This window comes from Xyrauchen texanus, chromosome 20 (assembly GCF_025860055.1).
Source record: "Xyrauchen texanus isolate HMW12.3.18 chromosome 20, RBS_HiC_50CHRs, whole genome shotgun sequence".
NCBI lineage: Eukaryota > Metazoa > Chordata > Actinopteri > Cypriniformes > Catostomidae > Xyrauchen > Xyrauchen texanus.
Genome location: NC_068295.1, coordinates 38,108,954 through 38,135,303, shown reverse-complemented (window position 1 = coordinate 38,135,303; position 26,350 = coordinate 38,108,954). Strand labels below are relative to the sequence as shown.

At 39.9% G+C, this 26,350-nt stretch overlaps 1 protein-coding gene across 3 annotated transcripts; it reads left to right on the top strand.

Moving 5' to 3' along the window:
* The first annotated feature begins 1,451 nt into the window (after positions 1-1,451).
* Positions 1,452-24,976, top strand: pla2g12b (phospholipase A2, group XIIB). Of its 3 annotated transcripts, none has more exons than XM_052151326.1 (5): positions 1,452-2,457; positions 3,852-6,973; positions 12,329-12,405; positions 21,326-21,491; positions 22,943-24,976. In XM_052151326.1, exons 2-5 carry the CDS (start codon positions 6,619-6,621, stop codon positions 23,059-23,061), a joined length of 717 nt encoding a protein of 238 aa, XP_052007286.1. In that variant the 5' UTR covers positions 1,452-2,457; positions 3,852-6,618; the 3' UTR covers positions 23,062-24,976. The 3 variants fall into 3 exon arrangements, with proteins under 3 accessions (XP_052007286.1, XP_052007284.1, XP_052007285.1); XM_052151324.1 differs by having other exon boundaries at positions 12,329-12,417; XM_052151325.1 differs by lacking the exon at positions 1,452-2,457 and having other exon boundaries at positions 3,809-6,973; positions 12,329-12,417.
* The last annotated feature ends 1,374 nt before the right edge of the window (positions 24,977-26,350 follow it).

Below are 26,350 nucleotides of genomic sequence, written 5' to 3'. Positions count from 1 at the left end.
CTGCTGCACAAGAACAAGTGTTTTGCCAATTGAGGGATAACAATTCAGTTTCAGGTGCTAGTTGTTGCTCTCTCACAAAATGTTATGTTTTATTTCTCTGTCCTGATATTGTGAGAGACCATACGGCAATGTAAAAACAAAAGAAAAATAATCATTAATCTGATACGAGACAGAGAATGAGTAAACAATATGCAACAATACAAACAAAACAATAAGTTATCTGATATGAGAGATTAAAAATGAGGGAACAATGTGCAAGCAGAACGCTGTGAGAGAGAGAACACCAAAATGCAACTTTGCTAGTGAGAGAATGCAGCGTGCAAACAAGACAATTGAAAGTTCTAAAATAAATAATTCTGACAACATAGATAATAATAATAATAATCGTAGTAATCCAATTTGTGAGAGACAGAAAAACAAGATGACAAAGTGCTTGCATATTGCGAAGGACCAAAAAAAGAAATAAAAAAACAGCCCCACAATATCCAAAAAAAAACCCTGATAATACAAAGCCAATAATCCGATACTTCGGCGATAGAGAAACAAGGTAAAAATGCTCTTTGTCACATTGTCATTGTCTCAGACTGTCTTTGTAACTAGAGACTTTTGATTTAAAAGAACTGAGAATGTGCATATACACATACTGTACACACACACACACACACCATATTGTCACAGTCTAGATGCTGAGAAATGTCTGAAGTCTTTGTGATACCTTTTATGTTGAACTATGTTAATGTTTTATGTTACTGATAATTGTTGAGTCACCAAGTAAAATTATTCTAATTGGTATTTCCCTTAAATTGGAGGAGCTAGCCCTATTGAGTTAAGATATTACATAAAAGTTTGATTACATGTTGGATTTTTGGATGCGTCAGAGCTGGACATTGGTTCTGTATGTTGCATCAGCAGGAAGCTCCTACCCCATGCGGTTACATACTCCACAATAATCTTGGGGGATTATGAATGCTCTTGTGAAATGTCTGAAGTGTTTGTGATATCCTTTATGTTGAACCATGTTAATGTTTTATGTTACTGATAATTGTTTAGTCACATTGTCTTCCTATAAAGTAAAAATGTACAAATTGGTATGTCCCTTAAATGGGAGAAGCTAGCCTTATAAAAACAGCTCCTGGTAGCCATTTTGGGTGGGAGTTAAGATATTACCTAGAAAAAGTGACACAGTGTGCAAGTACAAATTTGCAAGAGAAAAAACACGACAATATAAGAACAAAACAAAATCAACAATCATCGACAGGATCATACTTCCGAGTGTTTTGTTGTCAGAAAACATGGAAGCCAGGTTCATTCTTGCTTAATTCTTGGGGAACCCTTATTTTGACACAGACAAAGAAACTTTACTCTCCTAAATGATGTCTCCTCCCAACTCGCTAACTCGAGATATATCCAGCTGCAGACCCGCAGCACCACCAGTTTCAGAACCCCAGCGCCAGAACTGGAAGCGAGGGGCAGAGTTATTGATAGATATTATATAGAGACATGATGTCTATGGAGAGCACGGTGAGTTGCGTAACATTGTGTAACGTTTTTGACATCATGTGGTGAAAAATTATCGCATATATTAAGTTCAGCGTTTATCTGCTAAATATTTAATTTGTGCTTAAACTTTATCATATTATTGAAGCTTGAATATGTTGTCATACTATATTGTATTAAAAAACAAAATCTACGGATGGTTCGATACATTTTTGCGTGTTGTAAATGGGCCTTGCAGTGACGTTTTGAAGACATCTTGTGAAGGTGTTAAAGTGTTTGTTCCACATTCCTCTGTTATGCATTGTTTGTGAGTTAATGTTACCTTATAGTTGAGGGTTTTTTTAAGTTGAGATTATTGTGTGGTGCTTTCATCTCTTGTAGAGACATATAACGATTCAGAGAGGTGACTCGTTACCTGAGCTGCAGGATTGTCATGATAAAATGGGCCTAGGGGTGAATTGGTCATTTGTTGTATACATTTTTATTGTTTCTTTTAAAACAATGCTGAATTTTCTCTCTTTTTTAGTTTTTTGACATGTTTTATTTTACATAAAGAAAAATGCATGCTGCACATGTTCTTGTGAAATAAAGTATATTTTATATAAAATGCCCATAAGTTTCAAGCATTATTTTTCACCATCATGATCAGGAAGTAACTCTCATAATACAATGAAACTGATAACTATATACAATTATATTACACAAGATCAATGTTTTAAAATACTTTATACGTATGTTATAATGATACATTAAGGTATTGTACTGTACCTTAATGTATCATAACATACGTATAAAGTATGACGTTTCGTGTGTAATAAAAGCAAACTACGCTCCAAAACGTTAGGTGGCGCTACTCTGTTTAGAACGTAAGCTCCGCCCCTCACTTCCGGTTCTGGCGCTGGGGTTCTGAAACTGGTGGTGCTGCGGGTCTGCAGCTGGATACTATTGTGGCAAACTCAGGTATCAAATTTATTCCTGCGTTTCCCAGTTGTAATTATGACTTGAGGGGGTGTTCATGTGTATCTCCCAAGAAAAGTTGTATGATAATCCCAATAGCACATGAAGGAATCATGAGAAACAATGCTGATGTTCTGACTGAGTAAATCCACTAACTGTCAGACAAGCTAGACACTCTCTCTCACTGTAAACTCACTTATAACACAAAATACGGTCATTTGTCGCCATCTCCTGGTGTTAATGTATGATTTCACAAGGATGAATCAAAATCTCTCACATTACTCTGGTTTAGAATGTCAGAAACACAAACAGAGTGATACAAACACTAAAGCATCCCAGTGCTGTTATGACTCCCATATCAGTACTTGTGTTATACCTCTGCAAAGCGAGGAATGAAAGGGATCCATTCTGTTAGTCTCTCTAGTCCAACCACTTTTGATTCCTAGACCTAATTGCATTGATGGACAGTGCTCCTTGGGTGATCACGCTGGCAAGTTGCCCTGCACACACTATATTACACTGTTATTAGGAGTGTTTGGATTGTTGTTGTTTTTTCCATCCACACTAAAGTTTAATGTGGTCATAGAATAAATTTGTCTTGCACATCACACGTGTCTGTTGGGGACCGGTTTATGATGCTAGAGGTGCTTACGGCTCTGACATTGGAGCTGCTGGAGTCAGTTTGTTTGCATACAATATCTATTAAGACAATGTTGCCTTTGGTGCTTGCTTCAGTGAAGTGTATTGGGTATCCTTGATGGCCCCTGGAGTTTGCTCCAGGATTTTCCAAAGTGGATCAACCATGGCCCAAAGGTCCTTCCACCCCTTTTTGGTAATAGGTTATACTATTGCAGGCCTTTTGCCCTCCTCTTTTTCAGTCTGACAACTGCACAGGTTATGCCCTGTCAGACCGTTGTGAATATATATGTATTTTCAGTTTTTCTGTTTGTCTCTTTTTTGGAATGCTCAAAAGGTTTGGCCGTTACCAAACAGAGGCTTTCCTGTTGGGTCGTGGAGGGTGATTACTGTTGTTTTGTTAGTTCATTGTCACATTCTGTCTATTCCAATATGTTAGATAGAGAAACAATGCAAAGATGTAGGACTAATGACTATAACGTCTACTATAGGACTACTATAGAAATATTATTCAGACAAAAAAAACGGACAATATACAAAAAATAAAAACAAACGATGTGTAATGTGATATCTGAGAGATAGAGAAACAGGTAAACATTAATGTGAAAATGTACACACAAAACACCTATAATTGGTGATACTAAATAAAGGAACAATCTAGAAATATACTGAAAAATGTTGACTCTCGTGCTGCATCCAGACTCTCATCTATCCAGCAGACCAACTTCATTCAGTTGTATTCTCTGTTAATTTTTTTGTAGCATGAAAGTGTGGCAGTGTGCCCTTGCCCTCGAAGAGCCTTTGTCGCCCAAAACCCTTTTGCCAGTTTGTGGTTTGTCCCTCCTCGGACCACTGTCGGAATGGTACTCACCACTGCTGATCGAGAGCACCCACAAGCCTTGTCGTCTGGCCATAACAATTTGGCTCTTGTCAAAGTCACTCAGTTCTTTACTCCTGCACATTTCTCCTGCATTCAACACGTTGACTACGAGAACTGATCGCTTACCATCCAATCTACCCAGACCTTGGTATGTGGCCTTGTTAAGAGATGATCAACGTTATTCGCTTCACCTGTGAGTGATCATAATGTTTTGGCTTATCAGTGTATATCCCCCAGAACCAGAACTATCCGTTTTATAAAAAAAATAAAAATAAAACCGTGTTGCCTGTGTGTGTTCATGTGCAATATAGTTGCCACACTTTTTATTCTAGTGGATATTTCTCAGGGAAGATTTATTTTTGAAAGTCAATTTTTGTGTAGGCAAATTTTTGACGAGAATGAAAGCGAGGCTGTGAGAAAATACTTGCTGTCTGTTCAGTGGCATGTAATATATAAGCATCTAGTAACATCTAATTTTCACAAATAGTTTTTTGTCTACTGATTTTGTTTTTCATTCTTTTTTGGAAAGATGCTTTTTTCAATGTTTTGTCTGCAGAACAATCAAATACAACTGTAAACAACAGTACAACCCATTGCTGTGACTGTAAATCGATCCCTTACATTCTCGGTTTCATTCCCTTAACAAAAAAAAAATCACATCATCTCTCTTCCACTCCTCTGAATAAGGTCTTTTGAACATTTCCACCATTGTTGCCAAGTAGTAAAAAATACAGTTCATTTAACACAATTTATGTAACCCAATAGCTGGCCATGTTGTCACAATTTATGAGATTGGAAGTCACAAGGGGAAACGGGATAACATTTAAATGGATAAACAATTATGAAACAGAATCAATTCACAAAAAATGTGAAAGGTTATATAAAAAATATCAAATAATTGGCCATCGGATATGGTAATCAATAAACTGTATAGAATTAGAGCACACAAAACAAGTGAAAACTTGCCCCAATCAAAATATGTCAACCTACCCTGATTTTTACCAAACAATACCCCTGTCCTGAGAACAGTTACACCAAAGTCCCTTTCAAAGCAAGTCAGTCCACTCAGCATTTTTCATTAAACTGAGATATAGCCCTTGTGACAACCTCCCCATGTGAAAGTAGCCCGATCTCATAACTAATATTCTCTGAACAAGATTGTATTATTTGCACTAATAGTAGAGGGCAAAGGTTATTCTGCTAACACTTTACACTAAGATTCCATTTGTTATTACATACATTAGTAATGCATTAGGTATCATGAACAAACAATGAACAATATATTTTTTCAGCACTTATTAATCTTAGTTAATGTTAGTAATACAAATACAATTGTTAGTTCATGTTAACTAATGTTGTAAACGTATGTTATCAAATGTAACTTTATTAAAGTGTTACCCTCATTACTTTAGCAGAGAATATTTCCCATCTGTTGGTTATCAGTCAGAACATGTTCCTGCAGTGTTCCTTTGGAACCAGTGACATTGCAGTCAGGGTGATAAGAACACATGATGGGCACACCTTCCTTATAACTTTACAGCACGAGTTCAGCACCTCTAGGGAGCATTCTGATGCAACTCTTAAACAAGTAACATTTTGCCACTACTTTCAGTATGTTGGCTTGACAAATCCACTATACTCTTATTGTACAAACTGTGGTTAGCATCTTGAGTCTGTTATGATTGAGTGTGCTACTGTACAATTTTTCTAACCGATCGGAACAGTTTTCTCGTAGATGACAATTAAATATCCGAAAAATCCAATCGATACAGAATTCCATTGAAAATTTGAGTTCATTTTAGTTTAGTAAAAGTTACTGTATATCCACAAAACTCAGCACAGTTCTTAAGGCTATATTATGAATTGCATTATTTTTAGACTTACACTTAAGCAAACACATATCAATGCCCTAGCAACCACGAAGAACATTTTGACAACTGCCTAGCAACCACACAGATGCTTTAACCTTCAAATCTCTCTTCAAACAGCCCAATTATTCAAAATACCCTTCTAAATTTAAAATCTCATTTAAAACATTTTGAGTATTCAAACAACTAAAGATTCATACCCTTCGAGTTAACTCCTCTACATTTAATATACAGTCATAAAGTAGCTTCCCCAACACTATTTCTCAACAAATGTGTGCTCCAATGCAGTATTAATCTTATCAAAGCCTAGATATCCAGTTTTACTTCATGCAATCTTTATCACGATGACCCATTCTAATTTCACATGACCAAACTCATTTCAGCTACAACCTTGTTTTTATACATTTTATAAATAACTAGAAAAAATATATTTGTTCAACTTTATCAACAGTGTGTCAAAGCATAAATTGTTTATTCAGTCAAAGAAGATTACAGATTGTGAGACAATCTTCCTGGCGAAGTGTGAACTGCAGATAATGAAAGCAAAGAGTGGATTATAAAGGGGGAGTGTGCCTCTGATTCACTAAGAGAACAAGCCTCAGCAGGAGATTGGACCTTACCTTTAACCTTAGCACCCTGCTTGATCTAATCACAGGTCAAAGTCCCTTCCACGAGGCACTATCAACAGTGTCTGTTTGTGCTGCTAACTCTTTCTCTAAGCTCTTCATCCTCTATCCATTTACTGTTCTCCTTGGACCCTTGAGGACCTAGTGCCACATCATGTTTCCCCGTCTGTTGGTCCTGCTCCTGCTGTGCATCTCCAGGGGCTTTGCTGCCACGCTCATCCAGGCCTCTGTTGAAGGGACTGCAGCTGATGGGTCTGTTTTGCCCAGAGCTGAGGCTGATGAGGCCTCAGTTAATAACCCAGCTGCTGGAGACTTCCAGGCCGAAGACATACTCTTGGCAAATGCCCATGTGGAGGAAAAACCTGCAGAGACCCAAGAACCAGAAGATGATTCGGACTGGGGCTTCAACTCTATCAGGGGGGGCTTTCAGTCAATGAATGGCTATTTTGACTCCATACTAGAACTGATGGGAGGCAAGGATGGTGTGTGTCAATACCGCTGTAGATATGGTAAGTGAAATAGCATTTTGGTGTTTGTATTTTTTGCTTTTCTCAATGTGCATTTGGGTGACTTTTCTCAGATTATGTGACATTGAACACTTATGGCAAAGTTTACAGCCATAAAACCAATCAGTTAAAAATGAAAGTCACTCAAAATGAAGATTCTGTAATGATCTCTTCTTGGTGGAACATTAAAAGGAATTCCAGCAGAATGTACATGCTCCTCTTTTCCATAGTGACCATGACCGTCAAGCTCCCAAAAAACAACATAAAAGTACCAAAGGCCATACCGTACATTAGCTTTGTCAGAGGAACAGACAGAAATGTAAATAATTATTAATTGAAAATCCTATTACCCTACACAGGATATCTGAAATCTCATCAAACAGAACTTTGGTCATTATGAGCTGTCAATTAATGGGAATTTTAATGTCAAAACACATTTTTAATTTTGTGTTCCACAGAAGAAGAAAAAAAGGTTTGGAATTGATATTAGGGTGAGAAAGAAAAATGTTTTGGGGGCAACTATTACTTTTTAGAAAAAGTGCTTTACAATATGAATATGTTATAGTGTTACCGTTAAATTTAATAGTGCTTACAAAACTAAGTTAAAGGTTTTAAGGTTCACACAGTAATTCTTTCCTCATTTAAAAAGTTTAACTTCTAAAGACATGAATTGTACATTTCCAAATATGTGGGAAATCATGACCACACACATTAAAATGAAGACTCCAGTCATATCAGTAACCTTATAAAAGCTGTTTTATTCTACATGGAGAGGGTCCGCACATGGGGGCGGCCATGTTAGAATCACATGACCAGCCGAATGCTACTTGCTTAATCTCAGTAACCATCCTGTTATTTGACACTTTCACTCATTGGTTAAAGTAATCATGACTGACTGTGAATATTACATTCCTACAATGACATCTGAAACTAAAAAACTGTTGAATTTAAATGATGCCGCATCAAACCCACTAGGTGTCACTGTAAGTCCAAGATGACTCAAAGACATAAGCTACTGAGTGCACTTCAATGTAATAATTTTCAATGAAAAGTTCCAGTTAAATAAAAAAGAAAATCTATAACAGTTCTGAGTCCTTACCTCACCAAACTGACCTCTGACTGCTGTTGTTGACAAAGTCATGGTTTGGCATGGGGCCAGATGATCACACCACCTTACAGATCACACAGATGAATCATTCAATTTCATAGGCATTTAATATTGTTTTATTTATTTATTTAAATCTCAATGTTTTGATTTTAGATTGACAAACTCACACATTTCCCTTGTTTTAAAAAAACATTATTTACATGTTTTTATTTATTTATTTTTGTAATGTATGATTTAAATGTATTATTATTATTATTATTATTATTATTAATTTGTTAAGAGACCTTGATTTTTAAAAGGGTTCTTTTTAAATTAAAAATGAAATTTAATTCAATAATAATAATAGCATTAATTGTATTACAAATAATGCTACTAATAATGAATCCTTATTGTTATTATTAATAATACTCTACAACTATAACTGTATGCTTTAGGCACTGATTGAATTCTAAACTTAAATGCTGGAACCTGAGAAGGATCTTGATTTGTTAAGGTATATCATTTGTTCTGTATTTATCCACAGGAACTGTACAGTTGGTCTGTGAAAGGTCTATATCGGCGTATGTATGGTTTTGCTATAATCATTTCATTATAAAAATATCACGTAGATTCAAAAGGCTGACTGACTAAATATTTGGCAGATATTTTGGCCTTGACAAACTGCCAAACTGCTATTGCTAAGACAATAACATATCTGTAGTATCTAACCTTATAATACAAACGTAGCTGTTTAACATAAGGTGTTATTAAAATCAAATCATCATCACAATTTCTGTTAGTTTTATTATATAGTTCATATATTTTTTAATTGTATAAATAATGTTTATATTTTAAATAAAAATATGTTTTTAAAAAATGTGACCCAATAATCTCAAACTACTGGAAAGGTCATAAAAATTAATTGTTTAAAAGGTGTGAGAACCCTGGGAACACTTTGATAGTGGGTGGGATAATTCAGAGGAGAAATATAACAGGATAAATGTTTTGCTTAAAATGTTAAATCTGTTGTACAAAACGTCTTGGTTAACTGATGTAACCTCAGTTCCCTGATGGTGGGAACGAGACGTTGTGTCGATGAGTTGACACTAGGGGTTCACTCTTGGGAGCCCAGACATCTCTGATCTTTGAGAAAAGGCCAAGGAGAATTGGCGTGTGGAATTTTCAAGCCACTCCCCCGGACATACGGGTATAAAAGGAGTGCCGCATGCAAACACACACTCAGGTTTCGCACTGAGGAGCCGAGCCAAAGACCTGGCCATTTCAGCGGTTGGTCCAGTGTTGTGGCAAGAGGGACATAACGTCTCGTTCCCTCCATCAGGGAACGGAGGTTACATCAGTAACCGCAAGCAGCATGAGGCCCGAGAACCAAGTCCAGGAGGGCCAATAAGGGGCCACTAAGAGGATCTGCTTCTCGTCCTCCCTGACCATGCAGAACGTCTGAGCAATTAGGCTCACTGGGGGAACGCATATTTGCATAGCCTCAGGGGCCAGCTGTGTGACAAGGCATCTGTGCCGAGCGGAGAACAGGTCTACCTGTGCTTGGCTGAATCGACTTTAGATCAGCTGGACCATCTGAGGGTGGAGTCAACCCTCTCCCCTGAGTGTAACCTGTCGCGACAGTGCGTTCACTGTGCTGTTGAGATGGCCCAGGATATGAGTGTCTTGCAGCGACTTGAGCCCCCACTGACTCAAAGGAGGAGATGACGGGCGAGTTGTGACATTAAACGATAGTGTAGGCCACCTTGGAGGTTGATGTACGCAATCGTTGCTGTGTTGTCCATTCAGACCAACACATGCTTGCCCCGGATCAATGGCAATAGCCTCCTCAGGGTAAGTTTTACCGGCAGCAACTCGAGGCAGTTGTTGTGCCAACGGGCCTCAAAAGTCACGGGCCGGTCCAAGGGCCAGTGACTTTTGCCTCTGCGACTTTCGTGAAGGCGCGAGGAGACAAGGACAGGCCAAAGGGGAGGACTTTCTTGGCAAACCAGAGAAAGGGTCTGTGTCAAGGAAGAATGGAGACATGAAAGTACGTGTCTTTCAAGTCCAGCACTGCGAACCAATCCTGATACTCACAGAACTCGCAGGTCCAAAATTGTCCACAACCCGCCGCATTTTTTGGGTACAATGAAGTAGGGGCAATAAAACCCATTCTTCATCTCTGCTGGAGGGACAGGCTCTATTGAATTCTTCAGTAAAAGGGACGCGAATTCTGCTTGCAAGATAGTGGCATTCTCGCCTCTCACTGCAGTGAGGCAGACGTCGCTGAACCTGGGTGGGCGCCTGGCGAACTGAATCACGTAGACAATTTGGACAGTCCTGATCAACCAACACGACGGGGGTTCCGGGGCACCGTACCTGCCAAAAAGCACGGGTGGCCGGTGGTTATGATAACGACGGCCGGGGAGACTGGAAATAGGGCCCAGGGAATGAGGAAACTGCTCTTTTTTTGAAAATGTGGGTGGCGGGGGAGGGAGTGGTCTGTTTACCAGCTTCTGTAGTGCAGTTTCCTGAGTCCCGGGGCTGCCCGTCTCAGCTTTGAAACCTTCTTGGGGATGCCCTGGGTGATGAGCAGATGGAGTGTGGGGTCTGTAGCTCTGCCATGGCATTATGTGTTGTATAGCCTCCGTCTGCTCCCTTACTATTGAAAACTTCCGGGCGAAATTTCCAACAGTGTCACCAAACAGCCCAACCTGGGTGATGGGGGCGTCAAGGAAACGAATCTTGTCTGCTTCTCGAGACCCGACCAGGTTGAGCCAAAGGTGGATATTGTCTGCCCGAGAGCCCGCGCCGTGACCTGCGTCGCCCAGAGGGTGAAGCCGGTCACTGAGCACAGCTCCTGCAGTAGTCCCGGGTCAGACTACCCTTGTGCCTAGGCTTATTGTACCTGCAGGAGCGCCATGGCCATGTGCGGGCAGCAAAAGTTGCCTGCCAAGAATGCGAGAGCTCATCATGCACCTCCAGGAAGAAAGGAATGGGGGCAGAGCGTGGCCGTGAGCGGTGCTCTGGCCCCAGAAACCAATCATCGAGCCGTGAGGGTTCGGAGGAACAAAGGATTCCACTCCAGCCCGACACTCGCTGCCCGCTGCCCGGGCAAGCATGGCCGTCAGTTCCACATCGGCCTTGCGACTGGAGGGTGGGAGTCCAGCCGAGTCCTCAGCGTCCTCAGCGATGCTGCAATTAATAACACGTCTTCATCGCGAGCTCCAAACAGGATCACGGGCCCGCCGTAAGACGGACCGGCAACGTCACTCTAGAGCTCGATCAGAGCATACAAGCGTGAAAGGGAATGGGAGGTCTGTGGGGGAATACACGGCGGAGAAGCTCCCATTGATGTCCCCATATCGCCCCAAGTGCTAATCGACCCCACCTCATACCCATAGGTAAAAGGACACAGTGGGGGAGCAGCTGGGGTGGCTTGCTCTCTTACGAAAGCAATCTGTGGCCGCAACGTAGTCATGGTCATGTCCTCGCAATGAGGACTTGAACCATCCACTAACACTAACTCTGCGTGGGTAGAAGCTCTTGTAGATGCTCTTGCTCAGCTGTCGAAGCACCCAGGGGTGTTGCTCAGCACAACCGTAGTGTGTGAGGGGGAGAACCGCTGTAATGCACCGTAGATCCAACAGCTTTTCAGAGAGATGAATGGAACAGCAGGAGGAATTCAGCTCTGTGAATACGTCCGCTCGGCACCGAAGAAGTAGTCTGAGTGTGTGTTTGCAAGCGGCACTCCTTTTATACCCGTATGTCCGGGGGAGTGGCATGCAAATTCCACACTCCAATTCTCATTTGCCTTTTCTCAAAGATCAGAGATGTCTGGGCTCCCAAGAGTGAACCCCTAGTGTCAACTCACTGACACAACGTATTACTTTAGATTCTGCTTATTGTTTTGTCCCTCATATAAATAAGGTTACCAAGGTTGTGTTCTGTAACTATGTTCCTATATGTGACAAGAGACCTTCAAATGCTGGCAAATGCCACATGTGAAATACAGAAATATAGCAGAGGAGTGTTGTACTTCTGAAATTGTCTACACAGATACTATGAAAACACATTTTTAATCACACTTTTAGTTTAGTTTATGGCTCTTTTAATTTACCTTACTAATACAAATTTACATTCATATTGTAACAGCTTTCTTTTTAGAACATTTCCCAACAAGTACATAAAGCTCTTTAAACAACTACATGTATAAAGAGTATTCTGTAAATAAATAGCTTTATAATTATTTATGAATTATGGTTGTTTTTCAGGTAAAGCTCCTCAGCCTCGCTCTGGATATCAGATGCCTGAACCTGATGGTTGTAGCACTACACTGCTTGGCTTCCAGGTACCAGACAGTGTATGTGTCTCTTTATTTCTACTAACACAAACCAATCACCAGTTCCCTCTTGAAGTTTTAATAAGATCCACTGACATGTACATTGTGATCCTGTTGGAATTTCCTCAATCTAGTGTGTGCTGGCCAATTGTCTTTCTTGTTTTGCTGTGCCTTAAGCACCTAATACCTGATAAAACAAAAACGGCCCTGCTCGTTTTTTGCTAAGGAAAAAGAACAATTACTATTCTACATCCTTTATATGAGCTTTGAAGAGGCCAATGCATATAAAAAACCTGGGTGGAGATAATGAAAATTTCTTTCATCACAGGAGATCCAACAAATTGGTGCATCTCTCATTTTGTTGTTATTGTTGTCACAAGTATTGCTTAGAAATAAATCTGTCATTTACATTTACAGACAGTACATACATGTATGCTTATCAAATGGCTATGGCAGGGGCGAAAATTTCATAAAAATGTTGGGGGGGACAATAAACATAACAAATCTCAAGAGCAATTTTTGAAGGGGACACCAATAATACAGGCAAAATTGTACTTGCAAGGATACGTGTACACCGAGGAAAGCCTTACTACTATTATTAGTGTAGCATGGAGACCGTTCCATTATCCTTCTTCTCAAAGTTTCTTTCTGGTTTAATGAAAAAGCTGGCTTAAATTACATTAGGCCGGATTCAAACTTTGCAACTTTTACAAAGATACACAGCTCAGCAAAAAATGCTTAGTTGAAACCTTAATGGCACAAATAGTAAGAGTAGTATGGTTCCGAACTCAACCTGTTTGTTTGAGCAGATCGTCAGGCCTGACACAAAAGCTGGTTTGAAATGTTACATTTGAAAAGCTGGTTTGAAATGTAATTGACCTGTTGTCAGGTGGCACACTGTGCCAACTAGTGATAGGGCAGCAATGAGCTCCATGTTGTTGGTTGACATGTCACCAGTCAAGACTTTCATTGTTATGTGCAAACATTTGTGTGAGAACCAAATTTCGAGATCTTAGCTACAGTCGGGGAAGAAAATGGTCTTTTAATTGATGCTCCTAGTCTGCAATTTTGAACAGTGCACATCAACAAGAAACAGTGAGTCTTTAAATTGGCACATGAGAATAACCCTCTGTCTTGGAATGTGTGCTTGGTCTAAGTTGATTTGGCCACTGAGAAAATCTGATGGCAGCCAGCCACAGAGCTAAAGGGAATGGTTCAGTATAGACAGAGGAAGGCAAATGAGCCAATTAACCAATTTCCATACAAAGACTCAAAGACAGTCTCTGTGCAATTTCAGGCTCCCAAATACATTTCAACTTCCAAATTTAAGATGTCCATTCAGAAAGCCCTTAATAAAGGCTGTTTATCCGAGCCCACTTTCAGTATGGGTTACAAATGTAATTGTCTCATCTTTCAACTTGAGCAAATTACAATCACACTCTAGCCACTATTATTGAATCCCGTAAATAACTGATACTCTACAAAAGAGAGAAATGTATTATTCCAATGCAATTTCAAAATTTAGAAGTCTACAAAGGCAAAGTGAAGAACTGAATTGTTTCCTGCAGGTAGTCAAACTGTAAACTAGATAGATTTCAGGATGAGTCTCATCCTATGGCTGTACAGTATGTAAGTCATACAGAGAAACAGGGAAGAAATTATATAAATGTCCAGGCTTGTAAAGATATTATTTTACTTTCCAAGCTGCATACACTAAGCTACATACACCTTCAAGGTGGACAGGGACAGCCACCCCTCCAACCTCTCCAGCAGAAATGAGAGCACTGACCTGACTGCGCACCTTTGTGGGTCTTCGGCCCGAGAAGAACACCAATTCGCGAACAGGTGCCACTTTAGGGCGTAAAGTTGCCTGGTAGAAGGGGTTGATTGTGTCTATGACGGCAGGTGGTAGATCAGCTAGATCTTTCACGTCCTGTCCAGGGGCCAGACGTGGAGGTTCCAGAGGTCCGGGTGCGGATGCCAGAGTGTGTCCCGTCCCAGAGAAAGAAGGTCTTTCCTCAGGGGAATTTGCCAGGGAGGGGCTGTCGCGAGGAGTACGAGGTCCGAGAACCAAGCCCGTGTGGGCCAGTAGGGAGCCACTAGAGTGATTTGTTCTTCGTACTCCCTGACCTTGCACAGCACCTGTGCAAGAAGACTCACTGGGGGAAATGCGTACTTGTGCAGCCCCATGGGCCAGCTGTATGCCAGTGCGTCTGCCCCAAGGGGAGCCTCTGTTTGGGCATACCAGAGTGGGCAGTGGGAGGTCTCTTGGTAGGCGAACAGGTCTACCTGAGCCTTGCCGAACCTTTCCCAAATCAGCTGGAATGACTGGGGGGTGAAGGCTCCACTCTCCACTGGGCAAGCGTTGTCGTGATAGCGCGTCCGCCACCCGCAGAGTGGCACGCAGCGACTTGAGAGACTTGGCTCCAAAGGAGGAGACGACGGGCAAGTTGTGACATGTGGCGGGAGCGTACGCTGCCTTGGCGATTTATGTATGCTACCGCGGTGGTGCTGTCTGATCTGATCAAGACGTGTTTGCCCTGAACCAGCGGGAGAAACCTCCGCAGGGCAAAAAATACAGTCAACAACTCTAGGCAGTTGATGTGCCAGCGCAGCGGGCCGTTGCTCATGGCGCCCCAACCCAATTTGGAGGTGTTGGTTGTGACCAGAACGCGTCGGAACACCCGCTGCAAGGGGAATCCTGCCCACAGAAAGCAGATGTCTGTCCAGGGTTTGAATGTTTGGTGGCAGGCGGGGGTGACCATCACACGGTGTGTGCCGCAGCGCAGTTGCTGGAGTGGTGTCATATGCATAACCCCAGCAGCGCGACCACTGCGGAGAATGCCATATGCTCCAGGAGCCTCTGGAAAAGTTTTAAAGGGGCCGCAGTGCCTGGCCTGAAGGCAGCGAGGCATACCAGCACTGACTGGGCATGCTCATTGGTGAGGCGCGCTGACATTGAGACTGAGTTTAACTCCATGCCAAGAAAAGAGATGCTCTGAACCGGGGCGAGCTTGCTCTTTTCCCAGTTGACCTGAAGCCCTAAGCAACTGAGGTGCCTGAGCACCTGGTCCCTGTGGGCGCATAGTAACGCTCTGAAGTGGGCCAGGATGAGACAGTCGTCAAGGTAGTTGAGTATGCGGATGCCGGCTTCTCGAAGCGGGGCAAGGGCTGCCTCTGCGACCTTCGTAAAGACGTGAGCGGACAGGGACATGCCGAAGGGGAGGACCATGTACTGATATGCCTGGCCGTCGATCTCGAACCGCAGAAAGGGTCGATGTCGAGGCAATATTGAGACGTGGAAGTGTTTTTGCGTGAGCATTTTGAAAGGGAGTTGGTGCAAAGCCTGGTTGAAAACTAGCAAGTCCAAGATTGGTCGTAAGCCGCCTCCTTTCTTGGGTACGATGAAGTAAGGGCTGTAGAGACCCCCACCGGGGGACGGAGTGGTCTGCTTACCAGCTCCGGAGCGAACGTCTTGGTCTCGATCGATTGTCTCAGGAGCGCCTGGGAGCCTTCCGGGTCCTCGAGGGGGTCCGTGACACGGGGGGAGTGTGGGAGGTTGAGGCGGAGCTGCGCATTTCTTAGCCGCAGGAGGACGCCCTCAGCGAGCATACGGGGCTTGGCCCATGGCGCAGGTTTGCGGCGGGCAGGATGTGTGAAATGGCCTCCGTCTGCTTTTTCACCGAGGAGAACTGCTGTGCGAAGTCCTCGACGGTGTCGCCGAAGAGGCCAAACTGGGAGACAGGGGCGTCTAGGAAGCGTGTCTTGTCCGTCTCGCGCATCTTGACCAAGTTCAGCCACAGATGACGTTCCTGAACCACAAGTGTGGTCGTCGCCTGCTCGAGTGACTGCGCTGTGGCCTTTGTGGCCCTGAGGGTGAGTGCAGTTCCTGCAGCACGTCGGGATCAGGACTACCCTCGTGCAGATCTTTGAGTGCCTTGGTCTGGTGGACTTGCAGGAGGGCCATGGCATGCAGGGCGGAAGCGGCCTATCCAGTGGCGCTGTAGGCTTTGGCGGCCAATGATGACATCGTCCTACAAGCCTTGGAGGGGAGCACAGGGCGACCCCGCCAGGTGGTGACATTCTTGGGGCATAGGTGGATCACAACCGTCCTATCCACCCGGGGGATCGACGTGTACCCGTGGGCCGCTCCACCATCAAGGGTAGTGAGAGTGGATGAGCGAGGGGCTTTGTGACGAGTGGAGAGATGCTCTCCATGCAAGAAAGGGACCGGGGGGGCATGTCTGTGAGCAGCGCGCAGACTCAAGGAACCAATCATCCAGCCACGACAGCTGTGGGGAGGACGGAGGGTTCCAGTCCAGCCCCACGTTGGCGGCGGCCCGGGCAAGCATGTCGGACATATAGGTGTCAGCCTCAGCCTGGGCGTGCTGGCCCGAAAGCGACAGCACAGACGAGTCATCCGCGTCAGAAGCCGGACCGCTCACCGATGCAGTGGCGAGCTAATCCAGCTCAGGGGGCTCCGGAGGATAGGCAGGCTGGCTGTGAGGCGAGCTGCTGTTGCCTCGAGCCCAGACGAAAGTCACCGAGCGTGCGGGGGGGAGGGGGATTCGCGGGGGTGTAACCAGCGAAACCGAGCCCGCTGCCATCCACAGATCGCCTCCATCGCCAGCCGCGTCGTCCTCAATCCCGTGGGAAGAAGGAGCGACGCGGGGGGGTGGGCGGCTGGAGTGGCGTTCCTTACGGTTGAAGGAAAGCCACGACCGCAACGTTGCCATGGTCATGTTCTCGCTGTGAGGACATGAACCATCCACAAACGCTGCCTCGGTGTGATCGCAGCCCGGACACACGAGACAGCGCCAGCACTCTACTGCATACAGGGGCGGAAAGGCATCTTTATAAAGAAGAGTCCTGAAAAGGACGTTCAATGCCGCTGTGTATTGCTCTTTTAGAGGAAAATTCTCTTTTAGAGAAAATCACTCATTTAAAGAACACACTTTTAGTTTGCACTGTCGAAGCGCCCAGGGGCAAACTGCTCTGCCGTGCAGAAAAGGAGAAAGCCACTGAAGTGCTCCGTAGATCCAACAGCAGATCGCTCAGAGGTAAGAGGAACAGGTGTGTGACTCGCAGCTCACTGCATACACGACCATCGGCTCCGAAGAAAATTTCTGAATGAAACAGACGTATTTCTCTGCATTTATACCCGTATGTCCGGGGGCGGGACATGCAAATTCTGTCTGCCAACTTCTCATTGGCCTTTTTTCATAGATCAGAGGTATATTCGGTGCTCAAGTCGAAGGGAGCGACAAACAGGGAACGGGGTGCTTCAAAAGCTTTGTCATGTCTAAAATTGTTCCATTCTGCATGTACACTACAAGTAAAACATATGGACACACATTTGAATTCTTTATTATAGCTATTTCACACATTTTGGAATAAAATTAATCATCATAAATGTTAAATAACACAAGTGATAGTTTGGAAATAATGCAGTGACCACAAAATTTTAAAAAATATTAAATATTTGAGCTTCTTCAAAGTCATCAACCTTTTCTAGAGTTGCATCCGGACTAACGCTTATATATATATATATATATATATATATATATATATATAAAATGAAACAACAGCATGAATCTACAGAATTCAAACATAAGCCTTTAAATTAAAATGTTTTTAAGATAAAGAGAAGCAAATTCACTGATAGTGTACGTCAGAAGTTAAGTGGTTGGTTTCCTTTCTTGTGACTAACAAGTTCTTTGTGTTGTTTTGTGTGTGTGTGTGTTTATAATGACAAAAGAAGTTGTTTCAAAATAATATTAATATTATATAATCATATATATATATATATATATATATATATATATATATATATATATATATATATATATATATATATATATATATATATATAATATTATTATTATTTTGTAACAACTTCTTTTATATATAATCATTATTTAATACAAATGACATTTCTCAGTTTGGAATCAACATGAAAGTACTTTGGTATAACCATAGTGTTTGGACAAGGTACCATGGTATTGGCATAGTAGGGTGTTTCTTCAACTCTGGGCAATTTCATGTCCCGGTGTTGTTTTTGTTGTTTTTTAAAAAAAAATATATATATATTTTCAATTATTCTTTTTGTTACATGAAAGTCACATTAAAACAGAGTGGGAAACTTTATCAATTATTTTTGGTACTTTTAAAATGGCTTTTATGAACAGATTTTACTTTTTAAACCTTGTCTCAGACCCAGACTTTAATATTAAACTATACAAATCCAGTATATTGTTTAATTATACTGGATAATCCAGTATAATCCAGCATGTTTAAATTAAAACTATGATAATCTAAAATAAAAGTAAAATATAAATAAACTATTTCAATATATTTCAGTGTAAAAATTATTTCTATAAATTTTTCAACTATTAGGACTGTCCCTCAGTTGTAGCATAATTTCAGCCACACCAAACAATTACCAAGTTTTTTCAAAAGTAAGTGTACTTTTAACCAAGTCAATAAAAGTGTCAGTGAAGAGCATGCTTGTGATGGAATATGAGGCAAGTGATGTTTGAAGAAAACAAATAAAAAAAATATATATATATATTTATGAGAGTGTGAAGAAAAAGTTTTAAAGGTGCAGTCAAGTCATTTTATTAGTATAGTGCTTTTACAACACACATAATTTCATAGCAGCTTTACAGAGAATTATGCTTTAACAGAAAATGCTGTAATATAATAATGTCTTTGAATCATAATAGTGCAGTTTAATAAAAAACATGATTGTAAATTATATTTAGTCCCCCAAAGAGCAAGCTTAAGGCGTCTGTGGCAAGGAATGGTAAATGGTCTGCACTTTTATAGTGCCTGAACTTGGGGTTCAGTGTCTTGCCCAAGGACACTTCAGCATGTGGAGTTGGAATCGAACCGCCAACCCTGCGTTTAGTGGACAACCCGCTCTACCACCTGAGCCACAGCAGCCCATAAGGAGCACAAAACTCCATAAGATGATGGTTAATTGAGAAAAATAACCTTGGGGTTATCAAATATTTAAGATCTTTGCTGACAGTACATCCATCTTGAGTCAAATTTTATTATAGTGTCTTATTTTTTATAGGTTTTTCGTCTAGTAATTAGTAGCTCTGTTTTGTCAGAACTGATTTGAAGGAAATGAATAAACATCCAATCATTGATTTCATTGATACACTCAGCTAACTTAGGGAATTGTGAAATTTCACAGGGTTTCGAGGAAATCTGAAGTTGAGTATCGTCGGCAGTGAAAACGTATTCCATGATTCCTGATAATGTCTCCCAGGGGGAGCATATATACAAAGAAAAAGAGAGGACCTAAAACTGATCCCATTGGCACTCCATACTTAACTTTAGTTTGATTTGACAATTCCTCGTTCACACAAACAAAGTGGCAGCGGTCGGATGAATAGGACCTAAATCAAGCTAATGCCTATCCACTAATGCCAACATAATTCTCCAGACTATCCCAGAGAATGTCGTGATCTATCATGTCGATGGCAGCACTAAGATCTAAAAGCACTAGAAGAGAAATGCAGCTGCGATCAGATGGTAAGAGCAAGTCATTTGTAACCCGGAATAGTGCAGTCTCTGTACTGAGATGTGGCCTAAATCCTGACTGAAATTCTTCATATATACCATTTATTTTTGTAAAAATGAACATAGTTGGGAGGACACTACCTTTTCTAGTATTTTCGACCTAATGGTAGATTTGAGATTGGTCTATAATTAGCCAATTCTCCAGGATCAAGCTGTGGGTTCTTGATAAACTATTTAATAACTATCTTAAATTTTTCTGGGACATGCCTTAAGGGTAATGAGGAATTAATAATATTAAGAGGAGGTTCTGAGGTTCCAGGAAACACATCTTTTAATAGCTTGGTTGTTGATTTTGATAAAAGTTTTTTAGCTCTTCCTGGGAGACACTTTTATGGGAGACACTGACTTCTGAGGTGCTATTACAGACAGTTGCATAATTCCAATTTAGTTTTTGATGATTTCAATTTTATCAGTAAAAAAATTCATAAAGTCATTACTACTGTGCTAAAATGGAATATCTAGTTTAGTAGATGCTTTATTCCTAACCAATTTATCCACAGTACTGAATAAACACATAGGATTGTATTTGAGTTTGCTCAAATATGCTGATCTTGCAGCTTTTAGTGCCTGTCTGTATCTACAGACACTATTCTTCCATGCACAACGAAAGATCTCTAATTTTGTACTTTAAAAAAAACACACTTTGAGTCATCTTGGACTTACAGTGACACCTAGTGGCTTGGATGCAGCATCATTTAAAATCAATAGTTTTCAGTTTCAGATGTCATTGTTGAAATGTAATATTCACAGTCAGTCATTTAACCAATGAATGAAAGTGTCTAATAACAGGACGGTAACTGAGATTAAGCCAGTAGTATTCAGCTGGTCATGTGATTCTAACATGGCCGCCCCCATGTGTGGACTCTCTCCATGTAGAATAAAACAGCTTTTATAAGGTTACTGATATGACTGGAGTCTTCATTTTAATGTGTGTGGTCATGATTTCCTACATATATTGCAAAATTATATTATACAGCATGTCTTTAAAGTTAAACTTTTTTAATGAGGAAAAAATGACTGAGTATACCTTTAAAGAGACTTTATTTTTTAGAAGTCCACTGCGCTAAAAGTGCCCGAAGTTGAAGAAACACAATATTCTTTGAAGTACCTTGGAGTATCATGTAAATACAATGGTGCACAAATACTGTAACCATTCACCATCTGTTACCATAGTACTTTTTTTGTATAGGACAGAACTGGGATTACAGTATTAACCTCACCATTTAAGCCTTATGATATCTTTAATACAGTGTAAACCATGCTATAACTCAGACTGTTTATTAGAGAGTTAAAGAGTTGTAATACTCATGTTGTGTAATATACCATTCCTCTACAGTTTGATATGGGTGTCCCCGCCATGACCAAATGCTGTAATCAGCTTGACGTTTGCTACGACACCTGTGGCTCCAGCAAGTACCGCTGTGACACCAAGTTCCGTTGGTGCCTCCACAGCATCTGTGGCGACCTCAAGAAGAGTCTGGGTTTTATGTCAAAGGTTGAAGGTGCGAGAAGCTCTTATACCCACATGCAACTCACACACTGCCTCTGCTCCTAGTGTGCTGCCTCCCCTTATAGCACACGTACATCACACAGACGTCTATTTGATGTGTGTGTTTACATCTGGTGTGTTCCAGGTTGTTTGCTCATCTGCATTACATCTAGAAATGTCCTTTCAGATGTCAATAAGACATTCAGCAGATGTCTTTGAGACGTGTATTATTTAGAATATTTGTAAATATGATCTTTTAAGATGTTTTGCAGATGTTAATTAAAATGCAATGCTTTCTAGAGGAAACACTTTTAAACAGGCATCTCAGAGATGTACGTGTGCAACATTTAAAGGCATTATAGGTGCACTCCCGAAACTAAAACTAAGGTTAAAGGTAAAAAATGCTACAAGTCAACTGGCAAGTCAAGTTTCCAGTGAGTATTGCATGATGAGCACTATTTGTATGTTTCTGTCTTTGTAGAATGTTCAGAAGCAGTCGCTTATAAGGCTCCATCTCAGTTAGGATGCTGTCTTAAGGGCCATTCACACAGAACACATTCTTGCATTCCATCTGCACTATTTTGTTGTTGTTGTTGTTGTTGTTGTTCGCCAACTATATTTTCAGTGTCTGTTGCCATGGTATTTTTTAGATAATGTCACATTAAAATTAGTTTGTAAAATGTACTATAAAAGTACTTCATCTTGAGACATTCATCTATCTGTTTTGGAACCCATGAACGTGTCCTGTAGGATTGACACCTTAAAGGGCTAGTTCACCCAAAAATGAAAATTCACTCATCATTTACTCACAAGCATGCCTTCCCAGATGTGTATGACTTTCTTTCTTCTGCAGAACACAAACAAAGATTTTTAGAAGAATATATCAGTTCTGTAATTCATTATAATGCACATGAATGGTGGCCAGAAATTTGAAGCTCCAAAATCACATAAAGGCAGCATAAAAGTAGTCCGTGTGACTCAAGTGGTTTAATATATGTCTTCTGAAGTGATGCATTCACTTTGGGTGAGAAACAGATAAATATTTAAATGCTTTAAATAATTTAAAGACATTTATTAAACCACTGGAATCATATGGATTACTTTGAAGCTCCAAATATCACATAAAGGCAGCATAAGAGTTCTGGCCACCATTCACTTACATTGTAAGGACCAACAGAGCTGAGATATTCTTCAAAAAGCCTTTGTGTTCAACAGACGAAAGGAAGTCATACACATCTGGGATGGCATGATGGTGAGTAAATGATGAGAGACATTTTTGGGTGAATCTTTTGAACATTTTAAATTTAATTTTTGTTACCTTTAAAAGGCAACAAGGCAGCACACTAGATTTTAGAACAAAGCTGTTAGCTGTACTATAAAGTTAATATTAACTTTCATATGTAATGACACTTTTGCAAACAGGACCAAATGCCTTCCCTCACCTCCTCTCTTTCTGTCCCTCAGCATGTGAGACATTTGCTGATACCATGTATAACACAGTGTGGACTTTGGGATGCAGGCCCTTCATGAACAGCCAGAGGGCAGCGTGCTATTGTGAAGGAGAACAGAAAGATGAGCTGTGAAGACCTTTCTTCAAACCACTAAAACACACCATCTTCAACACCTACGAACACTGTACATGTTTTAAAGGACTCCACTAAGGGGGGCAGTATTAGGGTGAATCTCACTAAACCTCAACTGAGTTATTTTCTATAGATACTCAATACTGTAGGCTACTAGAGTACCTTCACTGTAAAAAATTATAATATAATTGATAAATTAATAAAAATAGTAATTTGATTTTGAATTTATATCTGCATAAATGAAAGGCAGTAAAGCAAATACTAGTGTGATGCTTACATTATTTATGTAAATATAAGTTTTGAGAATTACAGTAATGAGAATGAGATTTGTTTTATTTTTATTATTTTAAAAGAATGAGGGGATGGGTGCTTAATTGCTTAAAGGTGCACTAAATAAAGTTGAACTCCTAAAGATATGAATTGTAATTTTGCAATATATGTGGGAAATCATGACCACACACATTAAAATGAAGACTCCAGTCATATCAGTAACCTTAAAAAAGCTGTTTTATTCTACATGGTGAGGGTCCACACATGGGGTCGGCCATGTTAGAATCACATGACCAGCCGAATACTACTGGCTTAATCTCAGTAACAGTCCTGATGTTTGACACTTTCACTCATTGATTAAAGTAATCATGACTGACTGTGAATATTACATTTCAACAATGACATCTGAAACTGAAAACTATTGATTTTAAATTACGTGTATGATCCAATAATGATCCAAGCCACTAGGTGTCAGTGTAAAGATACTCTACACTACACACTACACTTTGCGCTCCATTCACTCCCATTCAAACGCATCAAGTGCAGCAGATTGGAAATGCAAAAAATGTTGTTCTATGCTGCATGCCAAAGTTCAAGCTTGGTGAACTCTAAACCGTGAATTTGTACCACAAGTGGACACGTGACCACTAGGAGATTGAAGCGTCACACGCTGAACTCTTGGCTCCATTCAGAGGATACAATTTAAAAGGATAAAGATGCGAGAGTGAGCTGGCAGTATACTTGAACAATTTCAATAAAAAAATTTATTTTATTTGTGATTTATTATTTACTTACACCAGAAGCCCTCCCGTGTGACATCATATCCTGGTTCGTGCCATTTTCCAATAAAACAATGGGTGTGCTTGAAGCCTAGTGTGACCGTCCCTTCAGTCCAAGAAGACACAAAGACTACGTTTACAGAGTGCACCTTTTATATTATTGTCACAATGCATTCAATGTTAATGGTCCTTAAAAAGGTTTAAGTTCCTGGCAGGTTTTGTGAGATTCACTTTTTAACCCTTGAACTGGTGCTAGTTGATCCGTTTTAGTAAATAAAAAAATAATGAATGAATGGCATGTTTTGAAAGTATATCTTTCAAACATATTTGTAGTTTGTCACTGTATGCAATGTTGTCATATTGGAAAACATATTATCAATAAGAAATATTGTCTCAAAAGCCTTTATAATTGTAAAAAATAAATAAAAAGCAGAAGAGAAGAGAAGAAACAGGCAAATGGCATCACAAACTTTCCACAATAACTGACGGGCTTATATGGTAGTATAAGACAAATATTGAATGTATTTTTAAGCAACACTGTTCCAAACTGAATTGAATCTGGCTGTATTTCCAGTTAAATGGACAGTTAAATGTCCAATGAATGGATGCTGTTTTAATCATTAATTAAAGGTTAAGGTTGGTTAAGGTCTTTCTCTATTATCTGTGGTAATGATAGGCTATTTATGTACACAATATTTGATTGTTTGTATATATTACGCTAAAAATGGAAACGTTCATCTCAGCCAAATAGTCTTTTTGTTTTTTCCTTTAAAGGTAATTAAACTTTAAATCGATATTTTACTTGATCGAACCTTGGTAATACACAGGAACATGTTTATTGCACTGTGAGAAACAATAAAACTTCAAACTGATAAAAATGTGTCAATTATTGGCTGTTTAAATCGTTTAATTTTCTTCATCACATCAATGCTGAGCATACATGCATATTAGTCACTTAAGATAAAGCAAGTGCACAGGCTGTAATAGTTTCTTGTAGTAAGCTTTATTAAAATCTTCAAGTTTAATTGTAAAAGCTTATGCTGTGAATTACTTGGATTAAAATATGGTACTGTGCAGATGTCAGGCAAACAGATGCTGTGCTGAACACACAATACATCAGCCGAGACAAGGGAAGACAGATCAGGTTTTATACTGTCTAATGATTTGTAAATGAAGTGTCATAAGTACCAACTGAGAGAAACAGAAACAGAATGACAGACTGATTGATTGATTACCACACAATAATTTTACTTCTCCAAATGTCTAAAAAATATAGAAAATAAGACTTATCCCTTGTGTGTCAATTTAAAATTGTTATGTCCTTATAGGACAAAAATGTCCACGTCAACAAATTGCCATAATAATATTTTATATTAATATTATTTTCCACATTCAATTAGTAAAAGAACATCAGTCCTGATCATAACTACCAAATATTCATAATTTTTCAGGATTGTTACCATTTAAATGCCAGTTTGTTTATATAATGCCACTGTTGTTTTTTATGACTAAAAAAAAAAAAAATGAATATATATATATATATATATATATATATATATATATATATATATATATATATATATATATATATATATATATTATTTATTTATTTTTTTTATTAATTTTTTTCATATATTAAACGCTAAAGGGATTTTTTTTTTTCTTTTTTGGATTATATCATTCAGGGATATGTCAATGATTAACAACAACATTGATTTTGATGCATTATTATTTTTTGTGCAGTGTCAGATGAAAAAAGAAAAATCTCACATAGTACCTTTATCCAATATCTGTCCTGATCATAACTACCAATTATTAATTCATTTGTTTTCTACACACACACACACACACACACACACACTCTGACATTTATACCAACACACCCACACAATTTTAGCTGCATCATTTATTCAACTAGCCTGCAATGCACTATAATACAGCAAACAGAAAACAGGAAAAAATCATGTATTTTCTCCATAGGCTAATCATGAGAAAAATGGTGGAAAATATAAAAAATAAACATTTTGAATCCAGGGCTCCAGAATGAAATCAGAATATCATAGAATTCATGATTATATGGTTTAATGGCACTGGGATCAAATAATGCAGATTTAATGGGTTTCAATGGGAACATTTTTGTCCTTAAGATCCTGAGTGTAACTATTTCGTGTACACAGTTTTTATTATAGATGTATTATAGGAACTGAGGTTAAAATATCAAAATACACACCTTTGGCTAA